Genomic DNA, 22,549 nt, shown 5'->3' with positions numbered 1-22,549 from the left:
CCCGGCACAGGTGGCGGAGCTTCGAGAGCTCTTGTCCTTAGCAACTTCGATTACCTCACACAGACATGCACTGAAAATTGACTGTTGACTGACACATGACTGTTTGTTTAATTCAAGTACTTTTATAATACCTAGAGAAATGTGTCCATTTGCCTTTACATTCATCTCAATGGCAGTTACTTGGCTGGAACGCATGGGGTTCGCTAGAGTTGGAAAAGGTGGGACTGATTCCCGGGACCTTCAGTCCATAATGTATCTCAGGGTCAAAGTGACTCAAAATGATGGTGCTGGTCACATCTATAAATATATGAGTGTTTCTTCTAATATTGGCACTTTTGGCCCTGAGAACTTTTTTGTTAGGAGTTTTCCCATTTTCACAAGTTTAATTAGTAATTTTTTTTTTTTTTTAAGTAATAAAATCCAAATCAATTGTTAAAAAGCATTCTGTGATTGAAATGCCATTATCATTTTTTGGAATAAAATGACTCATTTGTCTTGCTACGGCTAATTTAATATCTAGCATTTCATTATAAATAAACGCAATTAAAACATTCAAATTTTTTGCGTATCTTGGGGGAAAAAAACAGCTTAAAGGATTAGTTCACTTTTAAAATGAAAATTCTGTCATCATATACTCACCCTTAAGTTGTTTCAAACCTGTATGAATTTCTTTCCTCTGCTGAACACAAAGGAAGATATTTAGAAGAATGTCGGTAACCAGACAGTTTTTGGTTCCCAATGACTGCCATAGTATATTTTTTTCCTACTATGGCAGTCATTGGGAACCAAAAACTGTCTGGTTACCGACATTCTTCTTAATATCTTCCTTTGTGTTCAGCAGAGGAAAGAAATTCATACAGGTTTGAAACAACTTAAGGGTGAGTATATGATGACAGAATTTTCACTTTAAAAGTGAACTAATCCTTTAACTGGAAATGATGCACAAAATTCTGCACCAATGATATTCATCTCTTGATTGCTAATATTCATCTCAAGCTGTTCACTGATGCGGTTTTTCTCCTTGATAGGCAAATAAACCAAGTTTACAAACTGTTTTACCTAATAAACTATACAAATTATACACATGCAGTTTTTTTTGATATATTAAATTAATCAAAAGTGACAATGAAATTGTTCACAAAAGATTCCTATTAAAACATAAATACTGTTGTTTAGAACCTTTCTTTTCATCAAATAATCCTGATCAAAATATCAGTCTTTCCACAAAAATACCATTTTCAACATTGATAATAATCAGAAACGTTTCTTGAGCAGCAAATCAGCAGATGTAAATGATTTCTGAAGGATCATGTGACACTGAAGACTGGAGTAATGATGCTGAAAATTCAGCTTTGAACAGGAATAAATTACATTTTGAAATATGGAAAACATTTATTTTAAATTGCAATAATATTTTACATTATTATTACTGTTTTACTGTATGTTTGATCAAATAAATGCAGTCTTGGGGAGCATATGAGACTTCTTTCAAAATACTTTTAACAATATATATGATTGGTAGCTTTTGAATTGGTAGTGTAAAACACACAGTAAACATTGAAATGGTTTGTTTATTACACTTTTTCTTTAGATTATCATAGTTGAACTAATAATTTGTCTTATGCACAGTTTTTGACTGAATGTTTGGGCCAAGGATAAAACAATAAAATTAGGGCTGTCAAAAGATTAATCGTGATTAATCACATCCAAAATAAAAGTTTGTGTTTACATATGTGTGTGTACTGTGTAGAATTATTATGTATAAATACACACACATTCATGTATATATTTAAGGAATAATTGCATTTATACATTTATATAATTTATATTATATATAAATATTTTATATATAAATATATAACCAATTTTTCTTAAATATATACATGATTGTGTGTGTGTTTATATATATAAATAATTATACACAGTACACACACCTATATTATGTAAACACAAACTTTTATTTTGGATGCGATTAATCACGATTAATCTTTTGACAGCCCTAAATAAAATATGTGAAAAGTAACACACAAGAAAATGCAGGTGCCTTTTATGCATAGGTAATAAGATCTGTTTAATGTGATCATATAACACACTGAAAGACAAAACGCTGAAATCTGTTAGTTTTAATAAAAATCAACCCCTGGCGCATAAAAAAGAAACACCCATATGAGAGATAATGTTCACTTAGCTGGTCACACCCTGAGAATGATCAGGGTGGACTTTTTTCGTTGTTGCTTGACTGTAATTTAACTACTTTAAAGTGCAAGTAACTTGAGAAGCTGCAGTGATTCACAAAGTTCCCTTTGAAAGTCTAACCAAAGTCTCTCTCTGTTTCTCTACATTACAGACCCTAACATTGACCTGATCGAGAAGGACTTGTCTGTGAACACAGTGGCTGGAGCAATGAAGAGCTTCTTCTCGGAGCTGCCCGATCCTCTGGTACCCTACAGTATGCAGGTGGAGCTGTGTGAGGCCTTCAGTGAGTATCAACACGAGAGAGATCAGATAAAAGTGAAAGTGACATGACATTAAGGCCAAGTATGGTAACCCATGCTTGGAACTTGTCCTCTGCATTTAACCCATCCAAGTTAGCGCACACTAGGGCTGTCACTTTACGTTCGAAAATCGATTGCACAATCGATCGGACCAACCAACCCAAGATTCGAAAATGAAAATAGGGAATCGATTTTAAAGGCCTTTTTTTTTTTTTTTTACCCAAAAAGTTGTTTTAGGTGGACAGATCAATACAATACACAGAACATGTAGGATGTTGGAAAATAACAATGTCTTTTCTGTTAACCAAATGCCTTTTAATATTCGCTATTACTTCAATGCAAGTGAGCAAGTGCACCGTTGTTTGTTGCTTAGTGACGTGTGTGTTCAAGTAAACCAGAAATGCGCAGATTCTGCGCAATACGCTGTATTTAATATATTATGATGACTCACGAGTTGCATATTTGTGCTAAATCCGCGCAGATTTGGCTGCTACACGAACTTCCCCAGCAAAGTGAGTAAACATAGAAACACGCCAAATTGGCTCGTGATTTGACAGCGTTACCCACCTAAGTTAATTTTTACCCACATTTGGCGGATTGGCGGGTGTTAATTTCAATCCCTGAATGTTGCACTCCTGTTTGTCATTGTGCACGAAACTTCACGCCAATAAATCATCAGAAATATTGCTGACTTGTGCGCATCTCAAGCGCCCTCTTTACGCTCGTCCTAATGCCTGTTAGTTGTCCGTGGATTTGCCTATATTTGGTTGGAAAATGGAAACGTCTTTAGACATGGAAAATCGATTTTACAATCGATTCAATGAACACTTATGTCTCAAATCGAACAGGATTTTTTCACAAAAGTGACAGCCCTAGCGCACACACATTAGGAATAGAGAGTAGTGAACACACACTGAGACAGTGGACAGCTTTTTACTGTGGCGCCCGGGGAGCGATTGGGGGTTAGGTGCCTTGCTCAAGGTCACCTCAGTAATTTCCTGCCGGTATTTACAAAATCGAACCCGCAACCTTCGGCTTACCAGTCTCTAGCTCTCTAACCATTAGGCCACGACTTCCCCCTTCATAGGTCTGTACATGTAGACCTATAAAGACTCTCACAATCAATACAAACACTGATACAGGGAAGATTTTCCATGGCCAGATGTTTACTGTCAGAAAGCAAGATGCTTGGTTGTGGTCCTCGGAGGTTAGTGTGCTCTGGAGATCTCCTCCGGTGAACCCGCTGTGAGTAGAGAGCTCTTGTTAGAGGGAGAGAAAGAAAAACAAGGGATACATCACCAGTCAGTAGAATTGGATCTACTCTTTAAGAAACATGCTGGCAGAAATGGACTGAGTGCGTTTTCCTGTTGCGGCATTATAGACTACTTTACACAAACACACTCACTCTCTCAGTGTGAAGTTCAGCATTGTCTACTCCGGGCATTGCTCCAACCCAAAGTGATGAGACTTAAGCCTAAGATTGCCGTTAGTCCTACACTCCAGACTGTTTCTCAATAAACAAGCCCTCTCAAGTACTACCATGCTTCAAATAGTTTCACAAACGGCAGGCCTGATTCAGCAGAAAACTAATCGCACCACCCACACCTGCACTGGTGTTGTAGAGCACAAAAGAGGGCCTTTGATTCATTCGGTTGTTTAGTATCCAATCGTGATTCTGTGTCAATTTGCAAGTGATATAATTTTGGTATAGAATATTTTTAAAAAAATGGTTTAGAAATTTGGTATACATAGAAAATAATCGTAGTCAGTTGCATTTTTTTAGTGTGTGTGTGTGCGCATTGAATCTATCAAATGCCAAGATAATCAGACTACTTTTATTCGAGCCGCTAAAAAAATATACTTGCTTTTTTTTTTCTTTTTTTTTTTTGTACGTTTTCTGATGAAAATGTGAGGGGATAATGCCATAATGCTATGGAGTGTTGCCTAAACGTTGCTGTTCGGTTGCTAATGTGTTCTAAGCTTTTTTTGATATGTTGGACATGTTAAATGCCAAAGATTAAAGGGATAGTTCACACCAAAATGTTGTTGTCCATACAATGGAAGACAATGGTAACCAAACCTTTTTCTATTTCGGTAACCATACCATATTTCATGTTCTGGAGAAGATGAGGGTGAGCAAATGATTATGACCCTACATTTTTAGGTGAAGTTCGTTCAGTGGGTCATGGATTTGAACAAACACCTAAACACACAATAAATACTAGCAATATTCAGTAATAGTGATGCTTTTCCTTAGCAAAACTACGTATAAATAGTTTAAGCCCTAACTAGAAGATTGGTTTAATGCAGGAAGATTACAGAAGCCCGTTGAGGGTAAGAATGAGGAGAGAATGGAGGGAGAGGACAGACGGCAGGTCACCTGACTGCCGTGTCACTCTCCACAGGTGGTGGGCGGGGCTTTACTCTTGTCCGTCTGTCACTGGACGCCGTGGCAACAGCCCAACAGGCTTGTTCTGTTTTAGTCTCTGAAAGCACAGGAAGCACCTGCACTCCTTTAAGGCTTTCTGAATAGGCTTTTGCTTTGTTGATATGCCGTATATTATGAGACGTCTCAGCGGGATATTTAGATGAATGCATTTTTTGATTGGCTTCGGTTATTTATTCTGATTGATTAGATAATATTTGCATATTCAGTCTCAAATCAACAACGTCTGGGTAGGTTTTGATACTGATGTTTCGACATCACTTTACTACTGCTAGTACTTGAGGTCAAGGTTTCGTTCAAATACCTAATGCTGAGTATTAATGGGGTGATGAACTGAGAAATACAATTTTCCTTGAGCTTTTGACATATAAGAGGTCATCATACTATAAGAATAACCTGTAAGTTTCAGAACTGAAAACTTCCTTGTTAGTCCAATAAAAGCTTTTATCGACACCAGGCACAGCGAACGACAGGTTTTTTCAAACACCGCCTCCGCAGAAGAAGATCGACGCCCACTTCAACACCGCCGGTTTAGCCCCGCCCACCGATTCCCAGCGTTTCAGGAGCTAGGCTCAAAACCAGGGTAGAAAATAGCTTATTACTTATTCATTTAGATGTTTTTGAATGTAAAAACCAAGCAAACGTCATAAGTTGACCTTAGAAAGCCAGTTCATGACCCCTTTAAGCCCAAAGTTTACTTCAGTTTTGATGGGACCACTTAGCATATGCGTACAACCAAAAGCAAAGCCTTATAAAGTAGGGATGCACCGATGTATCGGCCAATAATCTGTTATCGGCTGATAAAAGCAATTATTTTTTCACCATTGATTGTTTAAAAGCAGCCAGTGATCATGGCAGATTATATCCTGGGGGCAGAAAAACTGCAACTCATACTGTGTGAAGGAAATGTCTCTTGTGTTGAATTTAGGGCTGTTAAAGCAAAATTATCACACTAACAGTTAAAAGAATAGTGACGTTAAATCAGGCTCCATTTAATCCAATGAATCATTCAGGCCAAGTTTGCCAGATCCATTATTTGTAGAACGCCTCCCATCCACTGATCGCAGAGAGCGTTGTGCTTTACTTCTGATAAGAAACAGTCTTAGCTTTCAAATTCTGTCCATTTTTTTCACTAAATTCAAACAATAAATGGCGTTTGGATGCTCTTAAATCTGATTTGACAGATTGCTGTAGGGCCTCAGTTCAAGTGGCAGCGTGGAGCGAGTCTTTTCTTCATCTTTACTACGTTATAGCATGAAAAAACATGCATGAACGTTAAAAGTTATTAACAGGTATGTTGAAAGATACAGTACAGTGAGTGAAAAGTGTTTCATGTAATCGCTCAATCTGTGTTTCAACTGCGGAAAGACGCCAATAACAATGCCACTTAACATTGCATTTACCTCAGAAAAGTTTGCCAGTGTTCACGGTTTGTTAGTTGCCTAAAAAACAATAGAGAGGAGCTTGTTTACTGTTCATTATAAATGTATCTTTGTATAAATTTGTCATGAAGACAAGCGTTTATGAAAACTACCTTATCTATGTGCAACTGAGTAGTTTACAAACATTTGAGTTTTTATTTGTGAATAATTATTATATCTGAAAAATAAATAGCAGTTGAATTGAATAGTTTGGGCTCTCTCTGTTGCTCTAATTTTAATCTCTAATATTATCATAATGTACCAAATGAGATGCTTCTCTGTATAGTTTACAGCATTAGTTGGGAGATATTTTCTTTCTTAAGAAAATCAAACTAGCGGCATCAACAGATTTCATTCTGAATAATCGGTCTACATTGTGGACCAACTAATAAATGCATAATAATTCAAGGAGCATGCACAAACTGAGCATATACAGAATACATGCATTTATAAAAATGTAAGTAAGTAGCATTTACTATGTTAAGCAGTTTTACTGCTTTTTAATGGTGTCCCCATGAGCCGATTTGGATGTATAGTCTATATATATAAAACAGTATTTTTATGTAAATCTTATTAATCAACGTTAGTAATCGCAATTATAATATCAAGGGAAATAATCAACAATTATGATTGTCACAATCGTGCAGCCCTAATTTGCATTCACAAAAACGTCTCAAGAGTAAATATAATTTTTAAGCGCGTTTTCATAATTTTTAGAATATTTTATTCTCTTTAGAATCTATCCTAGAATTATTATTCTTTCCAAAATAGAGCTATTCGAGTCATAGAGTGAAATGTTTTTTTTTTCCCAGTATCGTGCAGCCTTATTAGCAACTATATAGCAACGCTCTGGCATCATGGTGGTTTTGCACATTTTCCTTGTAGTTACTGCAGTAATTCTGCATCTGGGGCCACAATGCATAATGCTGATGTCAGTGTGTGAGAGTGTGTAATGCTGACATCAGAGTGTGTGTGTGTGACCAGGGAGGAACACATCTGCCGTAGTGGTCACATGTTCTAACACAGGGCTCACAGCGTTAAGGGCTGATGTAAGCCGTTCTGACTCACCACCGCAACCATCAAGCTCGCTGCACCCAGTGTGTGTCTGTGTGTGTGTGTGTGAGACTGCACACACTACACAATTATTTCTGTACATGTACTGTTTGTGTGTGTGACACACTGTGCTTCATTGAACAATCCCTCAGTCACCCCAGATGAGACTGATGGGAAGTCTAGTACACACACACACACAAACCTTTTCACTGTTACTCCTCCCTAGAGTTGTTGTTTATTGATTTAGGTGGAGCATGCTGCTTCCTTTGTGCATATTAGAACTCATTATTCCTGAATTACTTCCTCAAGCATTGCTTCTAAGCAATCTGAGGTCCCAAAGCCAAATGTAGACCGTGTTTTAGGAAAGAGCCCCCCCACACATTTCATCTCGAGCAACTGGAGTGTTTACATTTCTGCACACACACACACATTCAATCAAACTCTCAATTAGTATCCAGCCTTTGACAAGTCTGAGGTAAAATTGAGGACTAGCAGTCTATTTACTATTTTATTTTGTAATTTAACTGTTTTATTTAAATATTTAAACCTTGAATTAAACTGTTTTAAATTTGAAAAATAAAATTATTTAAAATGGAATAATTTATTGTTTTGTTTTATATAACTACATTTTAAAACATGAATTAAAATAATACTTTTATTATCTATTAATTTGTCCATTTAAAAGGCTAAAAAAAAGGATTACCATTTTTATGTTTGAACTCATCATTCCTTCATTTTCTTTGTAAGTGTCTCTCCTAGACCTGCATGCATAATAGGGCATATAATTATTTAAAAATTGTCTATTCATTTATTTATTTATTGCAACAAAGCTGTTTAAACTTCAAAAAATGTTTGTTCACCTCAGGAGGTAAAACTGAATTTTATATTTGCCGTTTTAATTTACATTTATTTTAGTGAGGTTTTAAACCTTGCTAAAATAAATGTAAAATTAAAACGGCAATTAAAACATTATCTCCTGAGGTGAATCAACTGTTAAAAAACATTGAGATTTTTGAACAATTTAAAAGTCTGTTGTCTTTGATTTCATTATTTTGCATTAGTAAATATTAAACATTTAAAAAAAATCATGCATGAAATCTTAGTTCTAATAAAATAAACTGTAAATATACCACATATCCTGAATTAAGTTGTCCGTCAAACAAACCAAATGTTGATTTAAAGTTATTGATAAACTTCTATTAGCCTTAGCTTAGCTGTAACCTTGACCATGACTTGGGTAACCGGGTTGAAGGTTCAGCTTGACGAATGCTGTGAAATCTACAATCTGTGTAAAAAATTGAGAAAATTAAATATGCTTTTTTACTTCTATTCCCGCCATGCCGTAGAAAGGGTCTTAATTGTTGATTCCAAAATGTATCAAATGTAATGAATCTAAAAGCACTAGTTAAAACATTAGTTGAAATATTATGGAAATCATTAATGTGTGTGACATGGCTAGATATGTTTATGGTCAATTGTTAATAATCAAAACATATCTACTTGTTCTTTCTTTAAAAAAACATGGGATTTGTGCCTTTATTGCTTTACAGAAACTAACAGGAGACGTTGTTTGCGATGTTCCAGTAAGAACATTAACTGTTCTGGTCTTGATGGTCTTTAAATATTAAAGCCTGTGTGTGTGTGTGTGTGTGTGTGTGTGTGTGTGTGTGTGTGTGTGTGTGTGTGTGTGTGTGTGTGTGTGTGTGTGTGTGTGTGTGTGTGTGTGTGTGTGTGTGTGTGTGTGTGTGTGTGTGTGTGTGTGTGTGTGTGTGTGTGTGTGTGTGTGTGTGTGTGTGTGTGTGTGTGTGTGTCTCTCTCTCTCTTATCGCCCTCAAACTATTTGTGTGTTGTGGGACAAGTGAACACCTGTGAAGCATGAAGAAAATAAATGTGTTTGTGTCTCATTCTGTGTTCCCTCTCGGCCCCCTGCAGAAATCAATGATCGAGAGCATCGTCTCCACACCATGAAGGACGTGCTCCGCAGATTCCCTCGAGAAAACTACGACGTCTTCAAATACGTCATCACTCACCTGAACAAGTGAGAATGGGAGCCATCCCTAGGGCAGCAGCACACGATCAAACTCGCTCTCACAAATGTTTTCCGTTCTCACCGTTTCTCTCTGTCTTACAGGGTGAGTCAAAACAACCGCCTGAACCTGATGACCAGCGAGAATCTGTCCATCTGTTTCTGGCCGACGCTAATGCGGCCCGATTTCACCACCATGGATGCGCTGACGGCCACACGCACCTACCAGACAATCATCGAGACCTTTATCCACCAGTGTGCTTTTTTCTTCTACAATCAACCCTTGGCCGAGACACCCAGCGGCCTCCCCGGACAGCCCGCCTCTCCCAGCGCCACCTTGTCTTCTGCCTCCTCCATACCAAGCTCCGCCTACTCCGCCTGTTACGCCCCACAACACCCCATAGCTCCACCCTTCAGCCACGGCCAACAGTCCCCGCCTCATTCCCCACCCCATACCCCTCAATCCCCGATCCAGAGCCTGCTCCACCCTCATCACCCTCATCACACCCCTACGGAACAACACACGCTGTGAACCTGCAGACGAGGAGGAGAACTTCGGGAGCACTGAATGAGATTAATTGAATGGAAGAAATTTTCGAGGAGATTGCACGGCTGTGCCTGAGGAGAAAGAAAGAGGTCAAGAGTCCATGAGCTGCGTCAATCACACTTCCTCGCCCTCTTTCTGCATCACGCTTCTCCATTAATTGCAGCAGCGCTCTGTCCCTTTATGCTCCTCACACACACATATAACTGCACATGACGTGTGGTACCCCCAAACTCAGATTACTTAAGGGTCCATGTGACGTAGATGGCGCTCTCTTGCTGGTTAAGCGTTGTCTTTGTCAGCTAATGGCGCCAATGGGTTACATGAACATACAGACTGAACCCCACCTCATATTCGGGTGACCACTGTACGCAACCTAGTATGATTAAGGTTAAGCGGGCCAACAGGGTGGCCTATATATATATTCATTCAGCTTTTGACCATTGTTACTATCAAATTACGAAATAGAAACGCTTTTTTCTGACGCAGCAACACAACCACATTCCTACCCCTTATTTATCTTGTTTCGCTTGTAACAGCCTTTTGTAGAGGGACAAAAATCAAGACAAAACTAGAACTTGACGAACTGGATCTAGTTTTGCTGGGATGGATGTGTGTGGAATGCTTTTGCACAGCATTCTGGGATTTGAAGTCTTTTCCTCGCCTGTCACATGCTGGAAGACTAATGCTTCTTTTATTGCAGAATGTCCTCACAACCACACAACCCTCGATTTCCTGTTCCACGAGGGTCTTCGACTTTGTTCAGTGTCTGTTCATTTGGGAGCTGTTATTTTTCTTATTACACGTTTGCAGGAAGTCCCTCTCTTCTAGTTCATGTTAGATTTGTGGACTACTTTTTGTGCAAATGAATTGAGCGGTGACTTAAGGATGGGTTAGGTTGTGGTCCACCTGTATTTGGAGGGGAGGTATGCACTAAATCAAGAGTTACCTCACGATGTGAGATCTGGAAGGTAAAGGAAGTTTGCAATAGAGGAGACGCTGTCTATCTGTACCCAGGGGCGTAATTTGTGGGGGGGTTAGGGGGGAGATAACCCCCCCAATATTTAAATCTATGCATTACAACCCCCCCACAACCCCCCCAAAATTTATACCATGATCACATGAAAACCCCCCCAATGTTCAAACCAAATCTACGCCCTTGTCTGTACCTATTCATATGGCAATGAATCAGTGAACTGTGGAAGCATAGGAGGAAGATAGAGACGATAGTGGGATAGCTGGATGGAAATAATGGAAAAGTATTTAATGTTTGAAATCAGAGAGGACGATTTTATGCTCAATATGAGCTTGCAGTTAGTGGCTTTTGTCAAGACTAACTGAATATCTGTACTTCAGAGTTGACCTCAGAAGGATGACATTGTTTATAAAATCACAAAAGTTTTAAAAAAGAAAGATTAGCGGAAGTAAACGTGGGCATGGAAACAGGAAAGTTATCGCGGTAGCTTGTGACTAGAGTCACTAGACTTTTCCCTTTGTCGGCTCTCGGAGCACAACACTTCCACCCAGTGGACAAAGTCGGTATTGCATGTTAAATCTCAGCTCGTTTTCGTTCTAATGCTACATTTTTGTTTGTTTTACTAGAAAATGCTGGATGCATTTAAGTCACAGATTCACGATGTAGCAAAAGAAAGACTTTTAAAAAAAGAAGCAGAAATCCGTTGCATTCAAGGAATGGTTTATAACAATATTCCTCTGCACTTATACCTTGTTTACTCGCTCCAAATTAGATCATTTTCTATGACTTTTGTGTTGATTTGAACATGGTTTTCAAGTGGAACAGACATTGTGAAACTGTGAATCAGTCACGTTTATGGAGATAAACGAATGTATCCCACTACAGATTTCACTTCATTTTGTGCATATCTCTCCCTGTAATAAGTTAACTCTCACCACCAGTAAGTGATCCACAACTGCCCTTGACCCCTTTTAACTTGTCAGTCAACATCTACGCTGACTTCTGATTGGCTGTGATGAGCAACTCTGCTTAAACACTACATCTTTTGCTTAAACACTACATCTTTTGCCCTCAGAGAGCAGAATAACGGTATATTTTGGGAAATCGGGAGCTGTGTGGCCTATACGCCCCTGGTACTTTGTGTATGAATGCTGCATTCTCTGTGTATTTTCAATGTATATTCTTTCAGAGGCAACTGTCCTTCGCAGCCAAAGACTGTGCAAAAAAAACTAAAACTAAAAAAAGATGAATAAAAAAGGGCAGGGGAGACCTGAAAACCGAAAAGCGACATGACAAACGTGTATTAAAAATGTGATATTGGTTCAGCAATCAGATTTGGCTGCATCACTTTATTTTTTGTTTCGTTTTATTTTTTCAACAATGGGGACAGATTGTCTGTTAAGTTAAAGGAGAAAGGAGCAAAACTATATTCAGAATGGTTTATTTGTACGTTAGGGGGTCTGACACTTTGCCCTATTAGTCAATGGTGATAGAAAAGGTTTTCTTTTTATGTTTTCTTTTAATAATTAAAAAATGAGACAAACATTTTTTAACAGTTCTTTTTGTGAATGGTGTAAAGGCCACAATGATGTAGTGCATGATTCAAGACCAGGTCAGGGAGAGGGCTCTACCACTCTCAGTATTATAAAAGGAAGAAAAAAATGAACAAAGAAAAAAAAAATAGAATGGAAAAAATAATGAAATAAATGAAGTTACATCAACAACAACAACAACAAAAAAATGTCATTATTTGCCAAGGAGTTGGTAATTGGTCTCAATGGGAATGGTGTATAAACAGTAAAGGCCTTCTGTGACCTGTATTATAGTTAATAAATCAATCTTGTAAAATCTGTCTCATGTCTTTATTTAATAGTTGCTGAATGTGTATAAATTCCATTACATCTGTGCTTTTTGGTCGCAAAACTTACTCGTACTATGATACGTTTTAACTAATGTCTACAAAGAGAGAAACTTTATTCCGCAAGGATGCATTAAATTGATCAAATAGGTTGTCAAATAATGTATAAATATTAGGGATGCCAACGTTAAGTCATGCAATTAATTCAAAATCCTTTGTGTGATTTAACACAAATAAATGACTGAAGCATGCATATATATATAGAGAGAGAAAGAGTAATTTGTCATGATGCAATGAGAAACAGCCTACTATCTTTTTTGGATAAGTGGTCAATCTGGCACTCATTCCCAGCCTATAAGTCCTATAGTAATATGCAAGTATGAGCTACATCATTATTTTGTAGGTTTTAGTGAAAGCTAAGGCCAGATGGAAGGAGCTGTCCTCAGCAACCGAGGAGGATATTGTTAAAATGACTAAATCTGGATGTAACGAAGTTCAGGGAATTAGGCAGGAACCGGCAAACATAACTTTAAAATAAACCAACACAACAAAATGAATGGGGCAGGAGCTCAAAATCCCTAAATATCTCAACCAAGTTTAGTCTTTCCTTCTTCCCAATGTAACATACTCCTCATATTTTGCTTGTTTAATAGAAGCTGAAGTAACATTAATGGCAAATATTGTACAAATGTCCCCCCCGGACATCACTTTTGGCCACTACTGTGTTTTTTTGCCTACTTATTTATTTTTTTACCGTTATTTCTTATATATTGTTATATCCACTATTTATATATGTAGTCTGAATAGCTGTGGTTTAAATTGCGCTCCAAGTTACATATATTCTTGATGTTGGTGCATTTGAGGAAGAATAATAAAATGTTTTTAAATAGTTTTAGATTAAATCTAGTTTAGCTGGACACTGATATCACTGCCTGACTCTTTATGAGTTCAAAATTCAGATTCGTTATGCTGATCAACGTCTCATTTCAGAATAATATGGTCATCCATACAGGATTAATTCTGCAAATGCTCACTGGGAATCTGAGCTGTAAATAATGAGTTCCCCAAGAAGAGTGTGTATTATTTCAGGGTAACCCTGTTATAACCTTTAAAGAGTGTGTTTGAAATAGTTTATCTTTGAGGCTGTTCCAACTCGCTTGAGTCTGTATGTAAGTACCTTTTATTTTTTTACAATAATAACTGAGTCAGTTAAGTTAAATGTTTAAAAGTTTCCAAAAATGAATGAATGCAATAGCCTATTATTTGAAAAGAATCGTCAAAATCATGACGTTAAAGGATTTATGTATAAAAAAAATAAAAAGGCATATTTGGTGTATCTAGCTACTTTTAATCCTTGGTTAATTTTTATGTTAGATAATAGTTTGTTTAATAAATAAGATATCTCACAATAAATGTCTATGACATTTCCCGCCTCTAATAGACTTCTTCACAGTGGATTGTTTCGATCTTTTTAGTCACCATAATTATTACAGGTAAGGTTTTTTTAGTATTTACATAGTCATTTCAGATGCAATGACAAAAACTGACCACTAGGTGTCTCGCTTGTTGAACTTTCAATACTGGACCTTTGACATTCTGTCCATTTGAATCATTCGGACCTCTGACTCACACCAACACCTGTAAACGCGGATAAGTTATGTTCATTAGAGATACATATTCATCCTTTAATGTTCCAGCTCATTTTGAGTTTTTAAAAGAATAGCCTAAATGTTATGAACACATATGCTGTGTGTAGAAATGACTAAACACTTAATTTAAACGTCCTTATGTGATGATAGGCATGCTCATTTTTAGGATATAGAAAGATTCCTGGTTTGATTCTTCTTTTGTCTCGGCAGATCAGAATTCTCGCCAACTACTTTCCGGAAAGTTTCAAAGTCTGAAAGTAAACATGTCCGGTTCGTCTTATGATCAGTCGAGGCACGTATCGCTGCTCATCCGTGTCTTTCCGAGTGTTGAATTCAGATGCGTCCGAATCCAAACGATTCATATCCCGCCACAGATGGAGCATCGATATCAACACACCAGCACCCCAAACACACCTGTAACCAGCATCCTAATATCCGTACTACTGCAAACAATAACGTTTTGATTAGATAAAAAAGGCTTATTTGGATTTATCTGATGGTTTAAAACATCTATGTTCAGTCTTTTCAATCCTCCAAATTTCTAATAAATTCAAAAACCATATATTTCTCTCTCTCTATGGTCAAGGTAGATTGTAAATCTGAAAAGTTTTAGGCCTGTAGTGGGACAAAAAAAAAATTGTTCATAAATATAAAATGTCCATACAAATACAATAAGTTGTTTAAATGTTGCAGTTTTATAATGCCGTCTGACTATTTTTTTTAAATATTTTTTTGCAGTTTATTATTAAAAAATATATATATTTGTTTGCTGTTTTATTCATTCTGTTTCATAATTGAATTAGTTAAACAATTCTGAAACAAAAAATATAAAAACATTGGCCAACAGTGATGAATAGTAAAATGTGTGACAACTACCTCTGGCTATCTCTCTTATTTCCAGAACAGCCAGGATAAGTCTGATTCCTCAGGTCCATGTTTGTCCTTAGACTACACATCGATTGTCCGGGTCACTGTGGGTGTTTCGATTCTGATAGCTCGATTGATGGCAGTGCTGGGAGTAAGGATGCTGCTATTGATCATCTGATGGTCAAATTGATGAATGCCAAGGTAAATGGTGCTGGCACTATCAGCTGAAAACAGTCAAATTCAGCTAGCAACACCCAAGACTTGGATTAGTTTTTCTATTTTGCTTTTCAGTTACTGGATATAATTACCTTTTTTATTTTGATTAGATTTTAGTCTCTTTTTTTACCATCTTCTTACAAGCACCAACTTTCATTTGGCATTTGTGGACATTGTTAGTAAAGTATTTCCAGTGTCCCCAAAATGTATTTGGACACTTTAAGGTGCATTCAACAGTTTAGAGCTAAAAAAAAGTGTTAGGCTATAGGAATAGGCCTAGCATATATTTTGTTTTTGAGAAGAGTCATTTGTCCTTTAGATGACATAAAGCTGTGAGTCACCTTAATCCCTATCGCTTTAATAGCTACTGAGCTCATATATAGCTCAAAATAGTTGTCTATAAAAGTTGTCAAATATTAATTAGGCCTACTTAGTCGTTATTTTGCCACGTTGAAACTTGTAATTACTAATTAAGTGTTTTTTGTGTGTGTGTTTTTTTACGTGGGCGCGCGCGGCGTCAGAGAGACGCTCATTGGCTGCTGCTGTCTCTTGAGTCTTTAGGCGAGCTAGCAGCGAAGTTTTTGATGAAGTGCGAAAATAGACAAACAAAACACACTTATTATATTATGCTTCACCTGCGGAGACAACGGGAGAATCTGTACCTGTACGTCCGAAGAAGCAGAAAATGTCTGAAGCAAGAACACAGAAAGAAAGACCGACGAATACAACCAACGAGCGTTTAACATCGGTATGAAGGTCGGTTGAAAGAACCGATGACGGAGAAAATCCTGAATTTGAATGACCACGTTGCTTCTTTTTGATGGACAGGTAACGTTAAGATAATTAATTTCTAGCGAAACACTCTCTCTCTATAACTCACTAGTAGGCTACTGTCTATAACTCACTATCATAAATAAAAACTGAGACGGTTAAGTTATGCCGATCAGCGTCTAACACTATGGTATCGGTAACTTAAAGTAGAACCGATGCTAACATTACATAATAGCATTTATTTGAAATAATGATGTAAGCAGTAAATGTAGACCTACTAGTCAAGTAAAAAAAAAATGTCAAAAAAAGGCTTTTAAATAATAAAACGTCATTGGTACACTTTGTGGATGTTAAATGTTTGTGGAAAACGTTCATAGTTAAAGAGGCTAGCAGCTATATGCGTTTTTCTGAAATTTAAACTCGCGACTGACACCTGTGGCCAAAAAACAGAACTGCTCTTCCTTTCTGCTCGCTCGTACGTGCACACTTCACAAGTCATCTGCTGCAAGGAGGCCAGGTCAACATTATGTTTAGAGGTAAGAACAGTCAAATACATGTCAACAGTCAAATATTGTTTGAGATAACATGTTCTGAGTGATCTGAAACGTTTAACATGAACGCGCTTGACGTCACATCCGCAGAAAGCGCGGGAAAAATCCGACCCGACAGAAAATAGGAAAAATAGGATACAGGCTTATAGGTGCACCCACTGTGAGCAGACAAGGTGTCAGTATGCTCATCAGCAGATGTTTGAGTCATAAATGGTAAAATAAAAAGGCTATTGTTTCGTTTATTTTGGGGAAAAAGTTCCATATAGCCCCTTTAATGTGAAGAATTAGCTAACGTTAATTACACCTGTGGTTACTCTGACCTTGAGGAGAACTGTCTTCCTTTATCCATTAAAACTAACCTTGAAACCATTTGGTTAAAAGTCATTGCAAGAAAAGCTCATAAAAGTGACATTAATACTTTTTGAAAGCATTTTGAACTTTGTTAGGCAAACAAAAAAGTGCAGAGTGCTGATAGTTTTATTTGTTATTCATTGGGTTTTGATATAGCTAAAACTTGGTATATGATTTATGTGTGTGCATCGGTACTTTTTTAACATTTCCAGCACATTTGAATAATACTGTGATAATATTGATAACGTTAATATTATTTAGTCACCATAACCCGTGATATGAAACCGTTTAATTTCTTCTTAATATTTTTGTGGAAACCGTGATACATTTTTACTTTGGATTCTTTGATGAACAGAAATTCAAAAGAACAGCATTTATTTCAAAACGGAAACCTTTTATAACATTATAATAGTCTTTACTATCACTTTTTAAAGTATTAATTTCTTATTTTTAAAGTCTTACTGATCCAAAGCATTTGAATGGTAGTGTAGCTGTTTTTTTAACCAATACTTTTTGTGACCACTGTCAATTGTGTAATTTGGTTCCTGTTCTGAGTGGGGAAAATAAGACAACTTATATATATTTTCACCTCTTGGTATGTCAGATGAAATCAACTTTCTCTGATAGATTTAGTGCTCATGTCATGTGTTCAGGTCACTGGTTTTTGGCACAGAAGGCCAGGCAGACGTCTGATGCAGATTAGTTAGGCAGTTCATGGTTGAACTGATTGCATTTTCTGATGTGGAAAAGAAATGCAATTATTATTAAGTTTATTAGCAATGTGGTTGTTTTTTCCCCCTCTCTTGCTGTCTTTTTTCCGCTATGATTAATTATGCTGTTTAATTCTGAGATTCACCATAGCTCTCCTGTAATTTCCCCATGGTCTTCTTGTGCGCATGTGTTTTTTTCAGTCTCGTTTTGTAATGAGTCGTGAATTCAAGCGTCGAGTTCGGTTTCACCCCGGGGAGCGCGGAGTGAAGATGATTGCATTGACCATTCAGAATCAATATGGATGCCTGGCATGATTCTATAGCAAGTAGCGAGAAGTGAGTTAAGCACATCCAGTCTTCTCAGAGGCTGCTTTTTTTTTCTTCTTCTTCTTCTTCTCCAAGTTCAAACTTTGAGTAGCTCCGTCTTCCATAGAATATTGAATAAGGTTACCATGGCATGGTGAGCACGCGCGAGCGGCTCCGTGCATTGAAGCGGCCCCTGCGAATCTTCCTGCCTGGCTTTCAGAAGCCCTTCATGCGCACTTGACAGTTCCAGGTTAGCTCCTCTCCTCTCCACTTGCGCTCCCAACGTTCCCCTAGAGGATAACGCAGAGATCCAGGCCTTTGAGCCCAAAACCCAGCCTTAATCCCTACCATCGATTGCCCTGAGAATTTCCTCCAGAGCACAGCGGGCATCCCAGCGCTCCAGCCCCGCTGCGGCCCAGTCAGCCTCCTCTCACACTCTGTCCATCTCCACCGGCGGAGTCTTACTTCCTGTGACAACTGAGCTAATTTCCTCTCTTTTCAGAGGTTCAAGAGGAAACAGGATTAACAGACAATAATGTGATCTTTAGAAATCAGCATGTCATGGGTCTCCCTTGAGATGATGGCGAATAACCGGGCGTTTACACCGCCGCCGGCGAGAGCGGCAAAATTCATTCTCGCCGCCCTGCCAACGACGCCGTAGAAAGATTCGTCGACGCTCTGGAATCCTCTCAGGCGGAGGACTTCTACATTCTGATTGGTTACCGCCAAACCGCGTCATAGCTTATTACCATAAACTTGGTAATAATTACCATAAATCGCCGGCTCACATTGTTCATATTCATGTTGGTTTTCTAATGTAAAAAAAAAAAAACTTTTTAGAATTTAGCATAATAAAAAGTCCACAGATGTCATGTGGTGTAAGTACAAACGTTTTCCTTACATATACTAACGTTCAAAAGTTTGGATTTTTTTAAAATAAATGAATACTTTTATTCAGCAAGGTAGCATTAGTTCAACCCACAAAAAAACGTTGTCATTCATTTCTCACACTCATGTTGTTTTAAACCCGTAAGAGTTTTTCATTCATCTTTGGAACATAAATGAAGATCTTTTTAATGAAATCTGAGAGATTTCTGTTCCTCCATTGACAGCTTCGCAACTCCCACTTTGATGCTTCAAAAAGTTCATAAAGAGACATATGAATTGAGTGGTTTAGTCCAAATAGAGATTTAATTTAGGCTTTTATTCACATGTAAACAAACATTCATCAACTCACACATCAGTTGTGGTAAACGGAAACTCAAGCATGTTTGAGAACCAATGAGGTTCATGCTCGTGTTAAGCAGCACGTTTGAGCTTACGCAAGAAGCTTGTTTTTGCGCATCAAAAAGTTTGCTTTATATGATGAACAGAATGAATAGACTTTTTTTCACATATAAATGTTTATCAGCGAACATACACAGAAGCTCAACTGAACCTTTTTGTCGCTTAAGAACAAACTTCTTGGTGAATGTTTATATGTGAATAAAGCCTTAATTAAATCTGTTCATATAAAATGATCGAGTCTCTTCAGAAAATTTGGACTAAACCGCTCAATTCATATGGATTAGTTTTACGATCTGTTTATTACGTTTTTAAAGCATCATGGTAGTTGCGTAGCTGTCAATGGAGGGACAGAAATTTCTCAGATTTAATTAAAAATATCTTTATTTGTGTTTTAAAGATGAACGAAAGTCTTACAGGTTTGGAATGACACGAAGGGGAGTAATTAATGACAAACATTTTTGGGTGAACTAACCCTTTAAATTGATAATTGATAGTAAAGACATTTAAAATGTTACAAAATATGTCTATTTCAACTAAATGCTTTTCTTTGGAACTTTATATTCACCAAATAATCTTGAAAAAAAAAATCCCACAAAAATACTAAAAAGTAAATCTATTTTCAAAATTTTAACATTGATTATAATAAGAAATGTTTCTTCATCACATTTTAAAATATATTACGATAGAAAAGTTATTTTAAATTGTAATAATATTTTACAATATTACTGTATTTTTTTTATCAAATAATGAGCACAAACGACTTTAAAAACATGAAAAAAATCGCACTGTTCCCAAACTTTTGGATATTAGTGTGTACGTGTATAAACATGCATATAATTTAAATAAAGCTATGGTTATTTTTTTCTTGTTATATAATAAATATATAATATATATATATAGTTGATAGGTGTTGTATGTGAATCTTGACATCTTAATCATTATTTTCAAAAAAGTATGTTTTTAAAAATATCATAAATGAGTAATTAATGAATATTACATATTGAGGAGTCACACCACATGACTTTTATAACCTGAACTAACATTGGCATGTCACAAAAAGGCCAAATTCTTAAAATATTTTAAGAGACTTATTGACCTTTACACACAGTCGTGAGGGTCTGCAAAGTCTCTTTATTATATAATTTCCTTTTTTTCTGCATAATGGTTGCACCACATGACTTTGACTTAGTAGACAATATTTTTTCCAAATGTTTATAATATTTTAACTTAACTGCACTTTTTTTTTTTTTTTTATCAGCTGACAAAAGCCTCCATAAGAACCATCAAGACTAGTACAGTTCACACTAAGGTAGACTGTTTCTCTGATTGTATTTAATCTGAGTTTAGATAAGCTTATCATAAAAGCATCTGTTGTACTAAACAAACACATTCAGACACATTTGTTTCCGGAATATCTGCAATATTTTTATACACTTAAATTTGGCCCCTGTGACTGTACCTTGCCCTAATTAAGTGTGCTCTCTACCGCACCCTCTCCTATAGCTGCCTTATTAATTTATGGTGCTGTTATGCAGGCTGCGTGGTGCTACTAATGAAGGCTTGTATGCAGATGAGGGGCTGAGGTCGTCTCTAGAGCAACGCTGCTCTGTCTGACCCGGTGACCTCTATCATGGCTTTCTGACTGCTACAGGTCAGTGGCAGCTGTCAATCACTCCACAGCAGACACACATGTAATGGTGGGGTCATGCAACAAACACCCTTAGATTTAAACTCTGGAGGCAACGTACACCTGCAGATGAAAATGACAAACACGCACCTAATGATTTGATGAATAATAATAATTGGGGAAAAAAAACACACATACAAAACATGAACAAAAAATGCTAATGAAAAGCACTTAAACACATTAACCATATGGCACAACTACAAGGCCATCACTTGATGTCACAGGATCTGGGACAAAATATTTATGGACCTGATGAGTACATAAACGTCTTTTTGTAAATAGTGCAAGCAAGTTATTACATTTTTCAAGGTTATTATTTTTTACAAATATCATAAAATTTTAATGTAGCTCAAACAGTAATGCACAACAACACTAACACTAACAACGCCAAGGCCATGGGTTCGATTCACATGGAAAGCAAGAACTGATAAAAATATATTCCTAAAATGCAATGTAAGTCACTTTAGATAAACATTTAAATGCAATTAATAAATATTATTAATTAGCATATTAAGTCATTCTTTTTGGGGAGTCACATCATATGACATTTTATAACCGGAACTAATCTTGTCTTGTGATAAAAAGGTACATTTTGCTTATATTTTTTAAAAAGTCTTGATGATCTTGACTCAAGTGTTTTTTTTTCTCTGCATGTTTGTTGCACCCCTTTACTTTGTTTCTCTGCTATTTAATATTTGGAAAACATTTGTCTGCCAAATCAGTTTTGTTAATTTTTAACAATATATAAACCAAACCAAAACTGTGTGTGTGTATATATATATATATATATATATATATATATATATATATATATAAATATATATATAAATAGAACTGCACTAATGTGATATGAAAAAATTACATATATATTTAATTTTCTCATATCACATTAGTGCAATTGTATCACCCTGACATTTTTTATTTTATTCCCCCAAAAATATAAAAATGAACATGATCATAGAAGAGGTGTATTTGAGTCATTGTATACATTGCGTTTTACAAAAACAATTGTGACCCTTGTAATAATTTTTACTCCCTGTATAAGCAATATTACTAGAAATTTGAATAATACGTCCACTTTCAACCACTTCAGTCCTGATTTCTTCGAGTCTACTGGCAAGTTTTTTTTCTTTTTTTCAGATCTTTCGAACTAATGGACAAAATAAATTTGCGCATTTTACATAAGACGACGGAAAACACATGGAGAGCAGTACCGGTAGCTTTGATTTCTGCTCTGACAGCCGCAAGACCAGCCGAACACAGTGAGTGTGTGTTAGAAATCAGGAATGGTGAGAGAACGTTCTTGGTGCGTTTTTTGTCTTCAAACTAAACTTG

At 36.7% G+C, this 22,549-nt stretch overlaps 3 protein-coding genes across 8 annotated transcripts in view; 2 read left to right on the top strand and 1 right to left on the bottom strand.

The window, feature by feature from the left end:
• Nucleotides 1–12,668, top strand: part of arhgap35a (Rho GTPase activating protein 35a) — a 78,540-nt gene extending 65,872 nt beyond the window's left edge. The window contains exons 5-7 of the mRNA XM_079611404.1: nucleotides 2,348–2,479; nucleotides 9,348–9,453; nucleotides 9,547–12,668. Coding sequence (XP_079467530.1) covers nucleotides 2,348–2,479; nucleotides 9,348–9,453; nucleotides 9,547–9,973 — 665 coding nt within the window. The 3' untranslated portion in view covers nucleotides 9,974–12,668. The remainder of the gene's footprint in view (nucleotides 1–2,347; nucleotides 2,480–9,347; nucleotides 9,454–9,546) is intronic.
• The window catches only part of gab2 (GRB2-associated binding protein 2), a 508,732-nt gene that overhangs the window by 410,791 nt on the left and 75,392 nt on the right, over nucleotides 1–22,549 (bottom strand). The gene's annotated exons all lie outside the window — the stretch shown is intronic.
• The window catches only part of npas1 (neuronal PAS domain protein 1), a 78,840-nt gene continuing 72,379 nt past the window's right edge, over nucleotides 16,089–22,549 (top strand). For 2 of the 6 annotated variants that reach the window (XM_079609847.1, XM_079609846.1), the window contains exons 1-2: nucleotides 16,089–16,379; nucleotides 21,063–21,178. The gene's annotated coding sequence lies outside the window, so the exon portion shown is untranslated. Of the gene's footprint in view, nucleotides 16,380–21,062; nucleotides 21,179–22,398; nucleotides 22,477–22,549 lie in introns of those variants that run through there. The other 4 variants (XM_079609849.1, XM_079609848.1, XM_079609851.1 and 1 more) reach the window with 3 other exon arrangements.

Source organism: Phoxinus phoxinus, assembly GCF_949152265.1.
Source record: "Phoxinus phoxinus genome assembly, chromosome: 4".
Lineage (NCBI taxonomy): Eukaryota > Metazoa > Chordata > Actinopteri > Cypriniformes > Leuciscidae > Phoxinus > Phoxinus phoxinus.
This window is presented reverse-complemented; position numbering and strand designations above follow the sequence as displayed.